Source organism: Phalacrocorax carbo, chromosome 12 (assembly GCF_963921805.1).
Source record: "Phalacrocorax carbo chromosome 12, bPhaCar2.1, whole genome shotgun sequence".
Taxonomy (NCBI): Eukaryota; Metazoa; Chordata; class Aves; order Suliformes; family Phalacrocoracidae; genus Phalacrocorax; species Phalacrocorax carbo.
Window position 1 is genome coordinate 3,974,102 of NC_087524.1, and position 20,443 is coordinate 3,994,544.

Here is a 20,443-nt window from a genome sequence, read left to right on the forward strand (position 1 = left end):
ATTGGACATTGATGTGAACAATATGTGACAAAATATGCGAGACATATATATAGCTGGCTGTTTGAAACAAGATCTCTCTCCTTCCACAACATTCAAAACTGTGTCAAGTTGTCTCTCAAGAATAATAGGAGTACAGCTCTCATCCTAACTTCAATGTAATGGAACTGATGGGAAAAAATTATGGTTCGATATTAGTGATGAGCCTGTGACCAAACAGTAGTAAAGCTGTCTCACCCACCTGTTCAAAGCAGTCTGGAGCGGAAAAGACCAAGTCTTCCGCATGAAAAAAACAAAACCCCTTGCAACGAAACTCTCTTTAGGTTGCATTTTCAAAATCGTGTCATTTCACAGTGAAATCTTTTGTTCCTTCTACTTGCACAATTTCTGAACTACATGAAGTGGTGATGTAACAGCTCTTAGAAGCCCCATTCCACGCTGGTTTGTTTTTTAAATTTCAGCTCGCTCTATATGTAGAAGTCATCCCATCACGACAGGGCTTAAGTGAGATTTAGGATCTTATGAAGGTCTAGGTGTGTTATTTCCCTGCCCCGGGGCTACCTCCACATTCAGTGTGCGTTTGCTGTCCTTTCTCTCCTTTTACATCACGACAATAGGTGAATCTGAAGTAGCGATAAGATTATAGGAGAGTAATTTGTGAACTGACCTGCAACAGGTGGGCTCACTAGATATGGTATGGCATGCAGAAAACACACGACACCCAGCGCTGATGATAAGGAAGATGTTCCCACTACATCTGCCGTCACGACAGGGATCAGCGTTACATAGGCTCCGTCGAAGTAGCCAAAGGTAAATGAGAAAGGCACAAGCAAGGGGAAGTTTTGGAGAACTGGCAGGAAAAGACAACAGAGGCCATCCATTCCCACAGCAAAGAGGTAGCAAAAGAGCCGATGCTTCTTCAGACACCTGCAAATTTCAAAATAGAAAAGAAAATTGTTATCACTGGGCACAGCATCTCAGTTTCTGTGCCCTGGCATGCAGCACTTCAGTCTCTCTCTCTCTTTTATATAGTTCAAATTTAAGTCTATTTTCTTACACAGTCTTCAGGATTAGAAGCTCAATATTGGTGAGCCCAAGCAGGGAAAGCTGCACACCTACCGCTGCAGAAACATCTGGTGAGCAGCAGCCCATGCTGCCTGCCGTGATCTTTGGGCTGCCCCAAGTGAGGGGAGCCGCTCTGCTGCCAGGATTTTGCAGCCCTCTGAAGTTGCAATCCGTCAGGCTTTACATCCCAGCTCAGCAAGGTGCTGGTTGCAGTATTATTCAAAAAATACTACCGTATACCTCTCTCAGATGTCATCCTTTGCATCAGCCCTCAAACACTGGCGTTTGCATGAGCTAAGTGAGATGGCAATTCCCTTTCTTCTCTGCCCCACAAAACAAATTGATTTTTCCCACAAACTAAATACGCACAAAGAATGTGTCCTTTAGAATCAAAATCCTTCTTAATTTAGCCAGTCTCTACTGATGTTGCAGATGCTGCACGCAGATGTTTGGAGTGAGCTCTCCCGTACTGGAAAACATATAACAATTTTACGTCAGTTCTTCTGACTGTATGTACGATGGTGTTGGGCCAGACCCTTGAGCGTTTTCCATGACTTCTGTGCCTCCCCAGCAGCACAAAAGAGGTGGAAAGGCAGAGGAAGTAGAGTGAGATCCTCTAGGACATAGGTACAGAGGATCATGCTCAACATAACTCAGGCAGGGGGTTACTTTTCCACTGTCAAATGCAAAGGCTTTACACAAACACATCATTTCTTCAGGAAAAAAAGAAATTAAACCAGCAGAATTGAACAAACTCAGAAGAGGTAAAAACACTGAATAGTAAGCACTTCTGAAAGTTTGTGTGTTGGGTTTTGTTTCGTTATTTTTGTTTGTTTGTTTTTTGAAAATTTACATATCCTACAGAAAAAGTCCATATTGTTAACTTCTATACATATTACACCTCACTTGCATCCAGCCTCCCCACCAGCTAACGCTTCCCACTTGCTTAGCCATAAGCCGTTACCTTCTGTCTGTTAGCCATCCAAAGGTGATATTACCAATGATGTCTATGACACCAAGTATGGACATGAGGAAGGCAGCCTGGTGATGACTCACTCCGACGCTCAAAGCATAAGGCACTAGGTAGACAAAAAGAGGGCTACAGCCATATGCCATAAATAAAACCGACAGTGCCAGCACCATGAAGCCTGGCATCAGTAAAAAGTCGTATTCCTTCCATGAGCAGTAGCATAAACTTTCATGAGACCACGCTTTGATTAAAGGTGAACAGATGGACATTCGCTTTAAGTCTCGTTTCTGTGCTTTGGGGACATAATCCTGTTCAAGAAACTCAGGAGCAGTTTTACGGTCCTCCTTAAGAGCAATAGGCCGCATCAAAGCGCCACAGACACAGAGGTTTAAAACAAAACCTCCCAGGATGAGTAAAGCTCCACGCCAGGAAAACTGCTCGATTAAGAGCTGGACCACGGGGGCCAGGATGAAGGTACCGATTCCACTTCCTGACATGGCTATTCCGTAGGCCAGCGCTTTCTTTTTGTTGAAATATTTGCCCACCATTGCGATGGCTGGAGAATAACAGAGCGCAAACCCAAGTCCTAGAAGAGAAAGCACAGTGCGGATGGCTTAATACTGAGCATGACGTATGGAACACATTAAATTAAAGCACATAACCCACTTTCATTAGCACCAATGAATAGGAAGCTTTTTCTGATTCTGTATCACGCAGCTCAGTCACAGTGTGAAAAGAAACCAGGATGGCTCCTTTCTTCCACCGTCAGGGTCACTGACTCGACAAACTTAACGGATCATCATTAGTCCACAATAACAAGGCTCAGAAAGAACAAGAATGATCAATAAACGTCAGAGAAATAGTGTGTTGGCCTCCCCTGGATGCAAGATGAGGTCTTGCCCTGCGCAGATGCTGGCACCGGGCACACTGTCCTGATGGGGCACCACTTTGTGTTTCGGTCTGTTGCAACCCTGAACATTAATTTTCAGGTCTCTGAAACACAGTATAAAGAGTCTGTCCCTGTTACTAATATTCTACAATAAACCTTTTTATAGTCAGCTAAACAGACTCCACACAGCAGCTGCTTGGAGCCCTGACCATTTTAAATCCCTACCTACACGTAAAGAGGGAGAAAAGCCTCAGAAAACAAAGCCATGTCCAATTTAATAAACAAATAAGATCCATCTCTTGGACTGGGAGAAAGATTGTGGTCTCTGCTGCAGAACCAGAGAGCAGATTTTAATCATCAAATGTTTGCCTTAACCCAAAACATATAGTTCTGGATCAGCTGCAGAAGCGAGTTCCTGACTAGGGTTTTGGAGCATGTCCTACATCAAGGGCAAAACGGTCCCCACTGCCTTTGGTTGCCAACAGAGGAAATAATCACCCGGCACCGTAAACAGCTCTCCACGTCCTCCTCAAAGGCCGCACTGTGCCGGGTGGGCACTAAACCTGCCAGGATGGGATAAGTGGATTAGAGGGACTCCAGGCAGCGGGTGCCAGAGCGGGCACCCCTCAGGAGGCGAGGGGAGGAGCAGGGCAGAGAGCTGGGATGGACCTGTGTGGGCAGCAGAGCTGGAGGAGCAGCCCTGAGCTAGACATCATCACTCGAGAGCTGTGAAAATCATACTCCATTTGGTGTACGCACTATTTATTAATTAGTGAGTTGGCAGGGAGAAATAGGTCCCAAAAGAAGCCAATAAATGTCTTGTGAAAAGTGGAAATGCGAAGTTTGGGGCTGAAAACATTTTCATACCTCTTAGAAGGAACTCTGCTGCTTATTGCCACCCCCCTATCTCACCGCTGCTTCACTCCTCATAGCTTCAAGTCCTGCAGCTTCACCAGTTGCACTCCAACCTCCCCCCTGGGCTGGGGCACCACCTCTAGCCTTTACCAACAGTTCCCCTCCATTAATCAGCCCCCACAGACTGGAAGGTCACTGCTTGTACAACTGGCTCTTTACAACTCCACGTACAAAGTGCAACTGCTTTTCCACCTCTATTCACAGCAGTTCTTGCTAGGGAAGCCCCAGTGGCATTAACATGGTATGTGGCCCAGTCCTTTGAGTTACAAGGAGCCTTTTTATTTGTTATGAACATATTTGTCAAAGATTAACATTGTAATACAGGAATGACATGCACTACAAGAAGGATTTTATTTTTTTTTTAAACAAATAAGCTGTTGGCAGCATGTGAACTGCAGTAATTCCAGCAACTTGTTACTAAACAGCAGGGGACCAAGTACAAGGGCTTATATCACCGTGGCTACCAGGTCAGTATTAATGAGGAAGGAATGTCAGTGTGACCAGGGCACCTCTCAAGTTCCGCTGTGCACAGCAAACACAGGGAGATAGGACAGAGCAAAGGTATTTGTCACCACCATACCTGAACACAAATGGAGGAGCTGCTACAGCAACACTAGCAACCAGAAATCTGTTTGCTTTTCAAATGGAATGTAACGCAGACAAAAATAGGGTGCACAGCTGAAGTACCAGGTATTCACCCAGGGCTCCTCTGCCCACTTACTCTTTTGTTTTGATGCAAACTTTTTTTTAACATGCAAATATTTGGGGGCAGTCTAGAACTCCTACCATAACAAACTTCTGCCAAACCACAGGCAAAAAAAGGAAAGATTTTTGTGTATCACCTGCAACAGGAGTCCTTCCTGACGCCCCAGAATTTAAGAACTTTATCCATAGTTCCCTCTCTAACAGAAGTGAGAGAGTTGCTTTTGCAGCATGCTGCATTTGGGCTGTTTGAGACCCGCTGAGTGCTGAAGCCCTCGCAGGGGCAGCCAAAGCCTCTCTTTTACAATGAAGCAAACAGGTCTGAGCATCTCTGTTGACCAGCGTGGTGGCAATCACCCCTCTCGAAAAGAGGAGATCACCCCTCTTGAAAGGAAGGACCATCGTTTTTAAAATTCCTGTGGTGTTTTCCTGTCAGGAACAAAGGGGCTGAATGCCTCCTACCTGTAAGGACTCCTAATGATAAGTAGAGATGTTCCAGGCTGGTGGCAAATGAACTCAGAATTAGTCCAGTAGATGCAAGCAGGCCTCCTAGCATGATACCAACTTGGCAGGATACATGATTACTGATTAAACTCCCAAGTGGGGCTTCGGAGAAACAAATAAAGCTGGTAGTTAACGGCAGGTCTTCACACAGTTTGTTGCAACAGTCATCAAGGAAAAGGAAGCAGTAGGCAAGCAGGAGAAAAGAGCGATCATAGCTACACAGAGTGGTCTTCCAATACCCCCCTATCACAGTGGTGTGAACAGCAAAAAACTTCTAAAAATAATCTTCCTGAAAGTCAGGATAAAACTGAAATTTACAATAGTTTTCTCAGCAGCCATTTTGGTAGATCAAAGTAATTACAGGACACAGCTACTCTGCAGTTTTGGGGGTTAAGAGAGGCCAGAGCAGCAGCCCACACTTCATTACTCCACGCTTACAACACTGACACCTTCCCCCATCTGGAATTTGCACTTCAGCCCTCAGTAACTTCAGGCGTCCTTCCTCGCTCCTCCCAGGCCTCATGGGCTCTGCGTCAGACCGAAACGGGAGGTGTCTCACGTGTTTTGGACCACCTCCAGGGCTGCCACCCCTCTCCTGCAGTTCTCCAACATCGACGGCTCCCAGATCATCCTGCCTCTACCATGGGGTGTCATCGCCAGCCCTCTCCCTCTCCGCTACCTGCAATGCCAGGGCAAGGTTATCCTTTATTTCTCTTTTTTCCTGAAGATATTGCCTGGCTGACACAGGAGAGTTGCTGTGTCTCATTGCAGCTGTGTCCCTGTGCCTTTGTAGCAATTCGCACAGATTAACCCTCTTCCACAGGATCAGGGCATGGATTTTCACCTAGCTGTACAGAGTTGAAGTAAACCCATGAGAAATTCTGTACAACTGCTGCATTGATGCATGTCATTTTTAGTAACACTGAATTTTCTTCTGAGGGAAAAGACTATTTGTAAACATACAAGTTTGCTAAAAGGAGAATGGCTGTGACTTGATCTGAAGGCAAGATATGCATCCTGTTCTAAGTCTCAAATATGATTCCAATCCAAAGGCAAAAGAAACAAGTGCTCAGTCAGTAGCTCTCAAACACGACTTGTCCCACTAGACCTCAACAAAAGTACATTTCTGAAAACTTAGATCATTTGGCAAAACAAAGTTCTGCTTCTTTTCTAAGGTATGAAGACACTCCCTTCTTCTGCACGACTATGCTGGGATAAACAGCTTGGACATACCACACCCCAGAGAGCCCACAGTATCTATCTTTCCCAGATGACTCCACCAACTTATGAACATGCTAAAACCAGATGGAGCGGAAGAAAAAGCAGACACATTAGACTTAAAAGGGTAATACACACCACAGAGCATTGTAGCACAGTCAACAATGGAGTGGATCCAAGCCGTTCGGGCATAATCCTGCCCAAAGTATGTCTGGAACTCCACAAAAAAAATGGAGATGCACCTAGGAGAGAAAACATGAACACCAATCTGTTGAACATGGGATATCTGCCTCATAGAAAACACCAGTCTTGCTTTTCAGGTATAAAAAACACCCACTTGAAGGTCATCTCCAGCTCCCAGGAAAATAAAATCTGTGGTTTGCCTAAATCCCAATGAGATGGAGACATTTTTAAACAGTTTCTAATGGGTATCAGAAATGAAGGGCTACCTTAATGCATGAGGGACAAGACATGAAATGATGCGTGCAAGTTGAATAATTCGAACAGTACTCTGTATAGGGCACCTAGGCTAGGGTGGCTCAGAGAAGAATCCTTGCTTTGCACTAGCAACAACTGAATCACAAACTGGTGTCCAAATATTATCCCAAGAGTGGGATTAGGCAGTTAGGCTGAGGTAGAACCTAATTCAGATAACTACTCCAGAGAGATTATGAACATTGTAATGCCACGTTTCTCACTGTGGTATCTGCTGCTAAATTTGTATTACACACATTATTTTTAACTGAAATGAAAGTGAAGTTGTAATTATCAGCAGCAATTTATAGCCCAAGTCATGGTGTTGCTTCCCTGGTGCACAAAGCCCCAGCTCCCCAGTTCTTCGCTGACCTGGCTGCTCACTAACGGTGGCATTCACACCTGCACGAACTGGCAGGGCAGGGCCGGCACGGTACCTACAGAGCCAACACCACCTGGAGCTCTGTGTTCATGGGCACACAAGTGCAAAGCAAGCGAAAAGCAACTCCTCAAGAACAGAGAACCAAGACACAGCAGGAGCCCATGGACCTTCCAACAGTTTATTAAAATGCTTCCAGGAGAGGTTACTCTGCTCTGCCTGACGAGCGTTACTGTTCTACCTGTCTCTGCAGGGGAACAGGTTAAAAGGCTGCATAGTTTCATTCTGGTTTCTGGGTCAGCAAGAGATGCCCTTTCCTCCCTCTCGTTTTTCCTCCTGCAAATCGACGAACAACCTCTTCCTTCAGCTTTTTCTTGCGCATACTTCATTCTTGTATATACTCTAGATGTGTGCCAGCCATTAGATGATTTCTTGGACATAACACATTTCACATGTGAAAAAGAAATGAAATCCACTAGGAAGCCTCTACTATTGTTATGGAATGGATATATTTGCGTCCTAACTAACTAACTAACTAAACTAACGCCGTGTCAACATTTCCATGCCCCTTTTATGCTGTTGACTACAAGACCCTAGAATTTAGATCCCTAAACCTAGCAGCTTTATTTTAAAAGAAATGTGAAATTTAGGTAGGAAACACTGTATTTACATTATACTGACTGTCCAGCAAGACGCTGTCTCAGTGTTCCTTCCTCACCAGGGTGCCTATCTCTCTGCTTAATATAGCTTGAATGTCCATGTTCACACACACGCCAGGCTCCTCTGTCTCCAGCTGACATCAAAGTCACCCAAGAGCAGCTCTGGAAGCCATCTCACCCCAGATGTATGCATTATGTTTATGCATGGCAACAGCCTATTCCTGTTCTTTCTATTTTTGAGAAGTATTTGTGAGAAAATATGTTCTACATATTTTGAATACCAGAAGGGGCCTCCTCTCTAGGGCACAGACCTCCTCAGGCGGGATGGTACCTGAAGCGCCTGCAGTAGGAGAAGGGGGTATTTACAGGTTCCTCAGATAGACTCAGGAGCCAAGCAAATCCACTGGGACTAGCAAAAATGAGGATGGCCGTGGGGTCAGAGGGACACAGCGGACCCAAAGAGACCCTACATGCTTCCTCCCTCCGTGACCAAACCACCACAGCCTGAAATAACACTGTTTGCCCAAGGCTTTGATTCTGCAAAAAGCCAAGGAGAGGGTGTTGAGAGACAGAGCAGCTGTCAGAGGAGGCGAGACTAAAACCAGAGGGCTCATAATCCCTCAGCTGCCCCACGGCCTTAGGGATTTCAGGAAACCTTTAAAAATGTGGCAAGAGAGAGGTCTGTAGCTAGCCAGAATACCCCTGCAGCTGTGGGACATCAGGGAACATCCCAAATCGTCTTCCTAAGGGGGGAGGGAAACGGGTAATACCACAAACAGGTCAGAAAGACAAGAAGCAGCCCCTTTACCTCGTCACGGCCCTGGTACAGATAGTGACAAGGAAGCAGCCGGCAACGATCATCCACCCCCAGCCTCCGTCGGGAGGGCCGGCGTGCCGGGCAAGCCGGGGCAAGGCCATGGCGCGGGCTGGGCGACGCCTCCCTCCTCCCGCCTCAGCGGCGGGGGCCTGCTCCGGCCGGCTCCCCGCGCGTGGGCCGCGGCCGCCCGGCACGTGCCTTCCTGGCCATCTGAAGGGAGAGAGAGAGAAAACAGGCAGAGAGGGGAATCGGGGTACGTGGCACGCGCGGCCGGGCTAGGACATACTGCTGCGGCTTTATTATATAAAAGCAAGGGTTTTCTTTCAAATGCAGTTTATGAAAATTTGTTGGAAGCAAGAGTGACATCAGAATTTGGCCCCGTGTCTGGTATCGTTTATTTCAGGGTAATTTGCCCAGCAGTTACATCCTAGCGCGATACCCTTTCCCCCCACAAATGTCACAGCACACACATGGAAGCCACATACTTTACTGGTGCCAGTCACTGCAGGACATTTACCTTCAGCAGGCTCCCCGCGCTCACACCAGTCCCTGGCCTGAACTGTATTTTCAATTGCAGTATCCACTCAAAGCAGCTATTCTTCCTTGTATGCAACTTAGTGCAAAAGTTTTGTCTGAGGGAATACAGTTATCGCCTTTGTATGAAAGGGGAATATTCGCTGCAAAATCAGAGCAGATCTGATGATGAAATAACCTTATTGTTGTCACAAGCCAAACCTTAGGAGAAGGCTCTAATCAGGCAGGGCATGGCGACTTCATTTTCTGAGCACGGACAATTCACCGAGGATTAGAGCTAGCCTGTCCCCCTCTTCCATCCATCCATTTAAATCAAAGTAGTGCCTGCGCCCAGGCTGTAACATGGGCTCTAAATGCACACTCAGCGCTGCAGGACGCTGCAGGAGGCCAACTGACACGCACGGGACCCCGTATGAGTAACAGAGCCGCGTGTTGGAGTAGCTTTGCTAACGCTGTGGGTGTCACCAGCAGCATGGAACCAACAGCCCTTAGTCCCGTCTGCATCAGTGGCTGCCCGGCAGGGCTGGGCCGAGAGACCCGAGACGCCCCGTTTTGCTCAGTGCAGACACTCGCAGCTGTCGGTGCTGGGTTTCAGACCATGTTTTTGCTGTCACCAGCAGGCACCTAGCCCTTGGATGAATCAAAGATTTATGAGACATAAGTAAACTATCCGGGATGTCTTTCAGTTTTGCTTGGAGAGAAACCTCAAATAGCTTCTACATCACCCAATACGACAGACACCGAATGTGCAATATTCCCACGGACAAGAACCACAGGCTTCCCAGGAAATATTACCTGTTACAGCACGTAAGAGGGATGCAGAGCTACTCAAAAAAGCAGCTACATGGCTAATATTGTGCCTTTTCAATCCTTGAAGCTTCTCAGCCAGGTGATGCTCAAAGGCTTGGCTCTGCTAAGCCCAGGGCTCCCTGACCCAAAACAGCAAGGCACCGCAGAGCCAGCCTTAAATATCACCACAGATGAACCTTTGAGAAGTATTCATCAGCTGCCTTCCCTAAGATATCAGAAGGTGCATCTCAAAACCATTGCAAAATTATTTCAAGAAAACTTATATGCATTGCCAAACTTAAAGGAGAAAACAGGAATGACAAAACAAACAAAAACCACAACGCATTGAAAGTTTACCTGAATCCCTCCTAGGCTGTGAATAATACCCTGTAACACTGTACGAGAGAATCAGTGGACTCTTTTTGAAAAGATTTGGTAGTCTTGTGATTTAAAAAGGATAAGAAGCGTTATCCTACTCTACCTGCTTAGCTTTGAAAGCCCAAGGATTGCAGCTGATCATACAGGGCACAATCAAGCCCTATCTGCTAACGCAATGCAGCCCATAAATGTTAAAAACAGAAAAAACAAGTGCAATTTTCAAAGACAGGGGTTAAGTCCAGAAGCCAGTGGCTGTGCTGTCGTATGAGGCACCTGAACCGCCACGGGAAGTGAACAGTGAACAGATCTGTTCGTAACCTCATATTTTTTAGGCGTTATATATATTTTTTAGGATTTAAGGCAACCATGTTTGAAACAGTATCCTTGAAAAATATCAGTGAATAAAGATATTGACAAAAGATGCCAAAACTATATTATACCACCATCCAGTTACACAACCTAAAAAAGCTACCATTAAAATTCTGTTCCAGGTCTTTATGTATTCCTCAATTTTCCTCAAGTACCACTTCTTTGTGCTTCTGTGCTAGTCAGCCTGTTAGCTATCACACATTTTACTTTAGGCCAAAAATGCGGTATACTATTTGGAAATAAAAATTACTGTTCTATTTTTTCTCTTTGTATAAATAAATATGAGCAAAGCCTGTTATAAGTAAATATTTGTATAAAGCTTTCTAATGATCCAGAGCCCAAAGCAAAGCCCACGATAAGCATTAGAACACGTACCAATGCTGTCTTTATTATTCTCTTCTCCATTGTCACAAACATCTATTTCATCTTAAGTTAAATTGTATTATAAAGTCTTTGCAAGATCCGTGCTATTCCCTGTGTTTATATGGAGTCCAGCACAATAGGGATCTTCAGTGCAGCACGAAGCACCATTACAATATAACCTGCACTAATGAACTAGAAGAGAGCTCAGGTATGATAATAAAACACCTCTAATAACCTGCTTTGCTTGTCACTCCCGTGGCTCTCTGGAGAGATACGCCATGCTCCGCTCTGCCTGCTTACGCAAACGCTTCACTCTTCGTGTAAGAACAGGGCACATCTCAGATGGGACACCTGACATAGCTACGGTTCGGGTTATATAGCACTGGTCATAGCAGCTCACGAAGATCAAATAAGAATTCCCAGCTGGGGTTACAGGAGCCCTTGTAAGCAGCCACCAAACCTGGTATCTCATACACTGAGGCTCCTAAGTGAGTTCAAAGGCTCCCAGCTGGATGCAGTCTTCACAAGTTCATTCCTACGGCTGGTTAGAAAAACCACACCAAGCAAATGAGATCCAAATGAGTTTATGATTTCAAACCTCATCTTCGAGGTATGTAATTGCTAGGACTTGTATATACAAAAGATCGATGAAAGCGCTGCAAAGGAGACGAGGACAGTTTGCCTTTTCTGACACAGCTTTCTAATACACAGCAAACAAATGCCAATGCAGCTGACAGAGCTTTCTGAGCAGCCTCTGCAGGTGCCCACATGACCCCAAGGACATTACTGGCCTCTTCACAAGCCTTGTGACGTTTTGCCTGAAGCGTAAAGTTCATTTTTCGACCTTACGTATTTGCTTCAGGACAAACATACAGCAGTGCCAGTGTGTACCCGCACCCTCCTCCCCTCCCCACTATGTTCTGAAACAAACTGACACACGGACAAATTGAGGAAAAAGGGTTCAAGAGATTGGCTAATGCAGTAAAATAAGAAAGCATGTGTGTAGGCAAGTATAGCATTATTCACAAAATCTATGAGGGAGGCTGAAAATGCCTGCAGTCAAAAGTTAGAGGATGCTGGGCATGTGATACAGAAGACTCATCCACGGACTTGCCACTTGACACGCACGTTCTGTATTTGCCTTCCAGCAGGCGCTGCCTTTTTGTGAGCAGACCACACATCTCATGTGTTGAATCCACCCAGATGACAGACAATTTTGCAGGGCTTATGTTACATTTTGAGTAAGGTGACATGAACTAATGACTGATTATTTTTAACTAATAGGGTCAATGATACATTCCTTTCTGCAGAGTTCCAAGCAACAACTGTCTTATTAAATATGTGCAAATACTGGATCAACAAGCTATCTGATAGCTAAGGCAGTGGTTGCATGACTCTTCATGCTAGATCAGTGAATGACCAGATCATCAAGCAGTACAATTTGATGCAAAAGGTGACATTATAGTAGGGGTATGCTACCGGCCACCCAACCAGGGAGACCGAGCAGATGAGGCCCTCTATAGACAGATGGGAGCAGCCTCACTTTCACAAGCCCTGATATCTGTTGGAGGGACAACGCAGCAGGGCATAAGCAATCTGGAAGGTTCCTGGAATGAGTCAATGATAACTTACTTCTCCAAGTGATAGACGAGCCAATATGGAGAGGTGCTATGCTGGACCCTGTTCTCACCAAGGAAAGGATGGTGGGGAATGTGAAGCTCAAAGGCAGTCTTGGCTGCAGTGACCATGAAATGGTGGAGTTCAAGATCCTTAGGGCACAAAGGAGGTTGCATAGCAAGCTCACAACCCTGGACTTCAGGAGAGCAGGCCCTAAGGAAGAGCATGGAATAAGGAAGAGCATGGAATAAGGCCCTGGAGGGTAGAGGGGCCCAAGAAAGCTAGTTAATATTCAAGGATCATCTCCTCCAAGCTCAGGAGCGATGCATCCCAACAAAGAGGAAGTCAGGCAAAAGCTCCAGGAGGCCTGCATGGATGAACAAGGAGCTGCTGGCCAAACTCAAACACAAAAAGGAAGCCTACAGACGGTGGAAGCAAGAACAAGTAGCCTAGGAGGAACACAGAGAAATTTTCTGAGCACCCAGGGATCAGGTTAGGAAAGCCAAAGCTCTGACAGAATTAAATCTGCCCAGGGATGTCAAGGGTATTGCGCCTGGCACTGTTTAGCATCTTTGTTGGCAACATGGACAGTGGGATGGAGCGCAGCCTCAGCAAGTTTGCCAAAGACACCAAGCTGTGTGGTGCAGTCAACCTGCTGGAGAGAAGGGGTGCCATCCAGAGGGACCTTGACAGGCTTGAGAGGTGGGACTGTGTGAACTTCATGGAGTTCAACAAGGCTGAATGCAAGGCCCTGCACACGGGTCAGGGCAATTGCAAGCACAAATATAGGCTGGGCAGAGAATGGATTGAGAGCAGCCCTGAGGAGGAGGACTTGGGGGTGTTGGTTGATGAGAAGCTCAACATGACCCGGCAATGTGCGCTTGCTGTACCCTGGGCTGCGTCAAAAGAAGCGTGACCAGCAGATTGAGGGAGGCGATTCTCCCCCTCTGCTCTGCTCTCGTGAGAGTCCACCTGGAGTAATGCACTCAGCTCTGGTGCCCCCAACATAAGAATGGCATGGATCTGTTGGAGCGAGTCCAGAGGAGGGCCACGGGTATGATCTGAGGGCTGGAGCAGCTCTCCTGTAATGCTGTTTGGTGGAGTTTGCAGAGGCACATGATACACCACAGAGAGATCCTGAGCAATTCAGATGTACCTCTGCAGCACTTCTGCAGAGCCTTGGCAAGGCAGGGCTTCTTGTTTTGGATATGAGCTGTATATCTTGATGCCCCTTCTGCAGGGTTGAAGATTTCATCTCAAGTTCTGATTATTAAGGGTGGAGAAGGAAGTTCCAGGGACGCCAGAAGGGATCAAAGTAACCCTTCAATAAGCAGAAATATACACAAAATCTTTCAGAGAGGTCAACAACCTCCACACGCAGAGCCCTAATTTTAATGCATATACAGCAGGTGTCAGGGGTGCCAGGACCTCAGCCTAGATCTCTGGCCCAGCCTCCCAGGCAAGCTTCAGATAGGGTCTGAGACCCTAGTTCGTATTTTAGCTGTACGTTAACATACCTGGGAAGAATTTGACGACATATCAGGCTATGCAAACACAGATTACATACTTGGTTACATGATCACTCGCTATTATTTTCACAGAACACTTCCTGCCAACGTACACATGAATGGCAAACATTTAATGAGATTATAAGCAACCGAAAATAACCATATTATAAGAAATGCCTGGCCAGCATAGAAACAGGGCACCCAACCAACCTCCCCATAGTAGGATCAGTGTCCTCCTCATGTCCTTGACTTCACGCTCGCTTCAGGGAGTACTGTGCCTGTCATAGCCACTGAACTAATAGGTAAATTAAATTATCTTTCGTGTTGCTGCACACGTCTAACACACACTTATTATGACATCCTGGCAATTTTATTCTGAGGTTAGAAAACTTCATTTGCTTACACCAGGGTGTTTACACCCTGGTGCTGTTTTTTAATTATCCATATCATGGATAGTACAGATTGTGGACTCTGCAAATGAAGTTAAACAGGCAGAAAGCACATGCTTTGTCTGAGCAGCCGTGTCCTTCCCTTCCCAGCACTGCCTTGGTTTGCTCTCATGTTGCATCTTTTTCTTAACCTTTCCGGTGCAGGCTATGACTCTTACCTGCTCCACCTTTAGCGCTGTGAGGCCTGATCCCCACGGACAGCACTGGTTGCTTTTATAACGCATCCCAGACGTGCATAAAAGTTCCTGCTGCTTGTGATGCCTGAAGGAAAGCAGGGTTAAATGAAAAGCTCATGACAGAGCTCTGCACTTCGCAACCTTTGCTAGATAATTTTCACTCAAGCATTAAGAAAATGTGCTTTGCTGTGAGTTCAACGAAGATGTAAGTGGGGTGAAGGCGGCAACAAATTCTCCTGATCCCTAAGAAAGCCTCAGTTACACAGTGTGCCCTGACAGTTCACTAAACGGTGACTCTGTTCCCCACGTTAATACACTAGGTTTAATCTGGCAAGATAAATAACCTATCAGTTACTTCAGCAGCTGTTTTCAAGAACCCTGGGAAGAAAATAACTGCTCCTGGGAGCATCTATCTCCCTTACTCAGCCTCCTCAGCCAGCAGAAAGAAGGGAGTGGAGTGAGGTTACTAAGAAGGCACTGCTATAGCCTTGCAACTCATCACGAGGTGCCTTTTGCCAGGGAAAGGAACACAGAAACCCACAGCAGCCTAGCAACTGGCCGACACAGCAACTCACCTTTTAAAACACGGCACGCAGCCAGCAAAGCACTCGCCACCCACTCCATCTGCCCCTCCTTCCACCATAAAGATGTTCTTCTTTAAACAAATTGATACACTAATGATGTCGCAATGTGTGAAGTGAAGACGAGAAGCATTTGTGTGACAAAGGACAGAGGAAGAGCAGGTACGGTCACACCAGCCCGCCCGCGGACCAGCGGGTCGCTTTATTCCTACCTGGTTCAGCTGCTCCATTTACAGCGTTGGCGTACCTGGGCAGCTCCATCATCTCGAGGAACGCTCTCTCACCTGCCAAGCAGTTTGGATGCTTTTCCAAAGCACTCCGTTTGTAGAAGGATACGGCGTCAGCCAGAGGAGCAGGCACAAGGGCAGGTTTGTATCACAGCTGCCCCACGGCGGGACCGCACCGCCCCCGGACCACACCGGGGGTCCCACCCCGCTCCTTTCTGCTTCTTCGCACTGTCCTGGCTACACAAAGCTTAAAATGGCTGTGCATTAAGATGGCTTTGCGATCTCTTTCAGAACTGCATGGAAGGATTTTGTGCCGTTTACCCCAAAGGAGCTGGCCCACAGGTGCATACCGGCATAAATAAACACAGAATCCAACACTTTCACCTGTTTGATAATAGAGAGATGCACATGAGCAGAACGAGGAGACGACTTATCTAGAATTTTCTTTCTGGATCAGTGTAAGACACATACATATACACAAACTCTATGTGCCATTTGCTACCTTCGCAGCGACGATGGGTTGGTTTGAGAACCCTGTGACAGTCTCTGTGTCCAGAATCCCAGGACACGCTCCCAGAGCAGGTTCATTTGCAACAATAGATTTAAACCCTATTTTTCTTGTGAACAACAACGTACACGGCTTTCAAAGTCACTTTCAGAACACTTGTGCAGATTAATTTTATGAAGAACAAGTATAAAGCAGCTTAAGCATAGCTGGAGAAAATTCATTAAAGCTTAGAGTGAAAGGTAATGGAATTGCATATATGCACTACATTTACCACCCTATGCTCCCGGCTTTAGGGCAGTCTTAATATTCTCCAGTATTTACCCTATTCATGTAGCTCTAGGGCAGTTCTACTACCTTTCTTACTTTTCTTCACACTAAGGTTGTACCAAGCGTTAATTATTTGTAGTCATCTGCTACGTTCATTCGTTAACCTCCTGCTTTAACACTCTTGCTTTCTGTTCCCTTTTCTCTGACTGCTGCATCTTTAATTAAAAAACAAAACAAAAGCAAAACCCAAAAACCAGAAGAAAAGAACTATGAATAGAAAAAGATAGAAAGGGCACAAAGTGAGTAGGAAAGGATAGCAGAAGGGGAGAGCGAGAGAAGGAAAAATGTTAGATAACGAAGAGGAACATTGTATGTGTTGTGTGACAGGGGATCATACGAAATGTGTAAGATTAAATATTTAACATGTTTTGAAAGCGTCAATTTTTTAGGTCTTGAAGGATCAAGGATGACCTTATCCGTAACAATCTGCAGTAGAGAAAGGAGCTCAGACCAAGTAGCAGCTTAAAGGGAAGACAGAGAACTGGCAGAACACTGATTACCAATAACCAGTTACCTTCTTGTCCCAGGCGTCTCTAATTCCGCAGGGTCAGGGATCTCCCTCCCCCACTGAGCAGCCTCCTCCCCAGAGGCTTGCTAGCCCCTTCACTCAGTTCCCACATCTCATCAAATACAGTAGAGCACATGTAAGCGAGATGCAGTATTTGATGTGAGCACAGAAGGCGCCAACAGCTGCAGAAGCTTTTACCCACTGGATTTTCACAAAGTGGCACTTCTTCGGCCTCCTTTCCGCGCCCCCAGCAATTGCACATCACGGTAGGCACTACGGCCAGCAGGCCGGCAGGCAGCTGCGTCCCAAGTTGTTCTTAAATACACAGGAGGTAAAGACTCTCTCGTTCTGCACAGCTCTTGGGATTCAAAGGCTGTTTCTAATCTATTTTCTCCAGTAAAGAGCTATCCCATTCTGCACCCTGGGTTAGACTATTTAACGGGAAAAGTACAGCTTGTTTTGATTTCAGCATTGGCTATTTATCGAAAGCTGAATGATTATGACTTAGACTTGTTTAAAAACAACTCAAGAGGTCCTTTCCAACCCTATGTTTCTAAATAAAAATAACTCCACCGAGGGTCTTAAGGCTGCTACTCTATATCCTCAGCTTTCTTCACTGCTTAAAGATGGCTCTCTCCAGCCTCTAGATAAAACCAAAGTTTATGCTTTTCCGAGAAGACTGGCAGGTTCCTTGTGCCAGCCAGTAAGCCTGAGGATTATGTGTATCTGTAGAAGCAGGATACACATTCAGCTTCTCAGATCTCCATAAATTCAGTACCTCTCCAGCACTGTTACAATGGTTAACAACACGAACCACTTACCCGAAAGTCCATTTAGGGAATTGTGCCAGAACCTAAGTGGGGAAAAAAAAATTAAAAACAAACACACAAACCCCCCTGACTTTTAATTGCTGTCACAGCACTAACACCAGAGGCATATTAAGAAAGAGAGTAATAACTTTTTCCATTCTTAAATTTATAATATACCTGCATAAATCTGGATGGTTTACTCTGCAAATCTTTAACCTCTTTTATAGTTTTAAGGAGGGATTTCCCTATGATACAGAATAAGAGCAACATTAATAACCTATTTGTATTTTAGAAGGACTTCGGGACTTGCCGTCAGCGAGTGGGTGTCACGGTGCTAGGCACCATACAAATATCTAATAAAATTTGCCCGCCACCCAAACCGTATCAAGACAGAGAAGAGACAGCTTATTAAGTCCCATCACTATGCTGAGCAGCAAATGATCTTCATTTGCTTCTGTTTGTGCATATAAGGGAGGGAGACAGCTGTTGAAGAGGACAGATGTGGGAAGAGGATAAGCAAGGTGGAAACCAAAGGGATGTTAAACAGCTGGTAGAGAAGGGAGGTGCCAGAGAGGGGCATGGGTGAGTGAGGTGGTGCCAAAGAGGGACAGGAGCTGGGAAAACTCCCTTTACCCAAGAGCAAAAATACTCGGAGCAGAAACATGAAAAAGATGATAAAAAGATGGTAGAACGGCACAACATTCATTAGTTACTCCCCTACCGAGATGCGTGTCACTGGGAAAGGAAGAGCCGCGCTGGCCTCCCACAACCATCGCTCTGCAACTCTGGCTCCTTGATTTGTCAAATACCCCAGAAATTGCTAAACCGAATCGCACGGCTAGAGCCCCAGCAGAAACAGGTACCGTCTGCTGGGTTGGTAGCACTCGGATGAAAAATGTAACGTGAACCTCACTTTTCTCTGGCAACCACTGCATGGGGCTGACAGAAAAACAACAGCCTGACAGAAGGTGTCTACAGCAAAAGGTTAAGCAAACTATAATGGAAACCTTTTGACCCTTTAACGTAGTTTCTTGGTAGGTTAGTCCTTAAATAATGCACGTTAACCATAGAGGGTTAAAAAAAAAGTAAAATAATATTTTTGGGGAAAACCCCTTTGCACAGAAAGCTCAACTTTAGCTTACTCAATCCCACCTGGAAACGTGCATTTTTGATCAACGGTCTGAAAGGTTTTTAAACTAGCGAGCGCAGCGCTCACCACTTTTCACTGGGAACCCTTAGCAAGGTTTCGGTCACACATGTTCCATCAAACGTGTATTTTCTCCCTGAAAGGAGAACGGTACTAACTGACGGATAGCCAGCAGCCGCCCCGCTGGGGGCGGGGACGGGACACGGAACCCTCACTGCCTCCGTTTTACCATCTTTCTTTCCCCTTCCTGCAAATAAGTGAGAATAGCCAAAAATTGTTACAAAAAAATATCAGTCTCTGCTGTCCAACAACTGCATTTACACAACAAGACTTGTAAGACAATGTTCTGTAATTTTTGGAGTTGAGGGGTTGCTGATGACATATCGGTATATATTGAGAGCATAAGATAATGTCAAAATTGTCTGATGCTTATTGTTTTTCTAATATCTCTATGTTTTAAAATATTTCTACATTTTCCTAATATTTCTAATATTTATTTCTAATCATTATTTTTAAACACATGGTGGGTAGGCAACAGTTGTGGAAGGTTTTTTGTTTGTTTACAGAACCACCTATATATTTATTGATTTATAATTACACTGCATTTATCTGTTACTTTTGAGATCTACAGTATATCATCAATGATGACTAAAGATTTTGTCGAGCAATTCACATTTACTGTTAAACTTAAGTATGTGATAGTCCAGTCATGTTCTGAATCACCAGGCATTTATTAATATCCCATTATACTCTTAAAGAAATTTAACATACAACCATAATTGTTGGGAAATGCTGAAAAGGGTCCTTATTCGAAGCAGTCCTCAGCTGACACTTTTCCTACATCTGGTATATTAATTTTTCCATCTTCAGGAAGATCTTGCCCTGAGAAAGAACACCACTGCACAGCTGCCAGGGAACATGAGAGAATAGGTCATTTTTTCTTAGACCATTACACAGTCAGTCTGTGGAAATCACTACTCTCCCCTTCTACAGATTCTGCACCCCAGATTCTACCTTGGTGATAAGGACCCAAAAGCCAACCTCTCTCGGGTTACCTGGAGATGACCTGGCAAAGGGGATACCCAAGCAAATGCTCTCCTGATCCCTCCAGAGAAAATGAGGATGCTGTCAGGGCCCCCAGGAGTGCTCAGGCACCAACCCTGCGGCTGTGCCTGCATAAAACCACGGGGCTGATGACTGTGGAGACACATCTTCCCGCACACACCTGGAAGTGCCAAAGGCCACCCCAAAGCTATGGTTGTTGCCAGCTTTTATGTCTCGTCTCTGATAAGAATCAACCGGATGGACACCAGCTCCAGCACACACGCCTGGCGGGGGGTCACAGCCTGGGAAAGTGCTGGCAGCTGCTCCGTGGTGCCCTGGGGCCGCCGCCACCCAGCACCCGGGCACTCCCCGGCAGAGGGGAAGCCAAGAAAGCGGGAGGCAGAACCACGGAAACCGATACGCCCTCACCTAGAAACCTCCGTGACGTACTTACAGAAAAGGTACTTGAGCTTGGAGCTCTTTCGCACTTGTCATCTCTTCAGCCCTTCTCTTTATGGAA

At 45.7% G+C, this 20,443-nt stretch overlaps 1 protein-coding gene across 4 annotated transcripts in view; it reads right to left on the minus strand.

The window, feature by feature from the left end:
* The window catches only part of SLC16A12 (solute carrier family 16 member 12), a 38,574-nt gene that overhangs the window by 4,291 nt on the left and 13,840 nt on the right, over positions 1 to 20,443 (minus strand). For all 4 annotated transcript variants that reach the window (XR_010374939.1, XM_064463765.1, XM_064463767.1 and 1 more), the window contains exons 2-6: positions 8,581 to 8,799; positions 6,399 to 6,502; positions 5,001 to 5,144; positions 2,027 to 2,618; positions 665 to 924 (exon numbers count right to left, since the gene is read on the minus strand). Coding sequence is in view for 3 of the 4 variants with exons in the window: in XM_064463764.1 (XP_064319834.1) it covers positions 665 to 924; positions 2,027 to 2,618; positions 5,001 to 5,144; positions 6,399 to 6,502; positions 8,581 to 8,799 (1,319 nt within the window). In the remaining variant the exon portion in view is untranslated. The remainder of the gene's footprint in view (positions 1 to 664; positions 925 to 2,026; positions 2,619 to 5,000; positions 5,145 to 6,398; positions 6,503 to 8,580; positions 8,800 to 20,443) is intronic.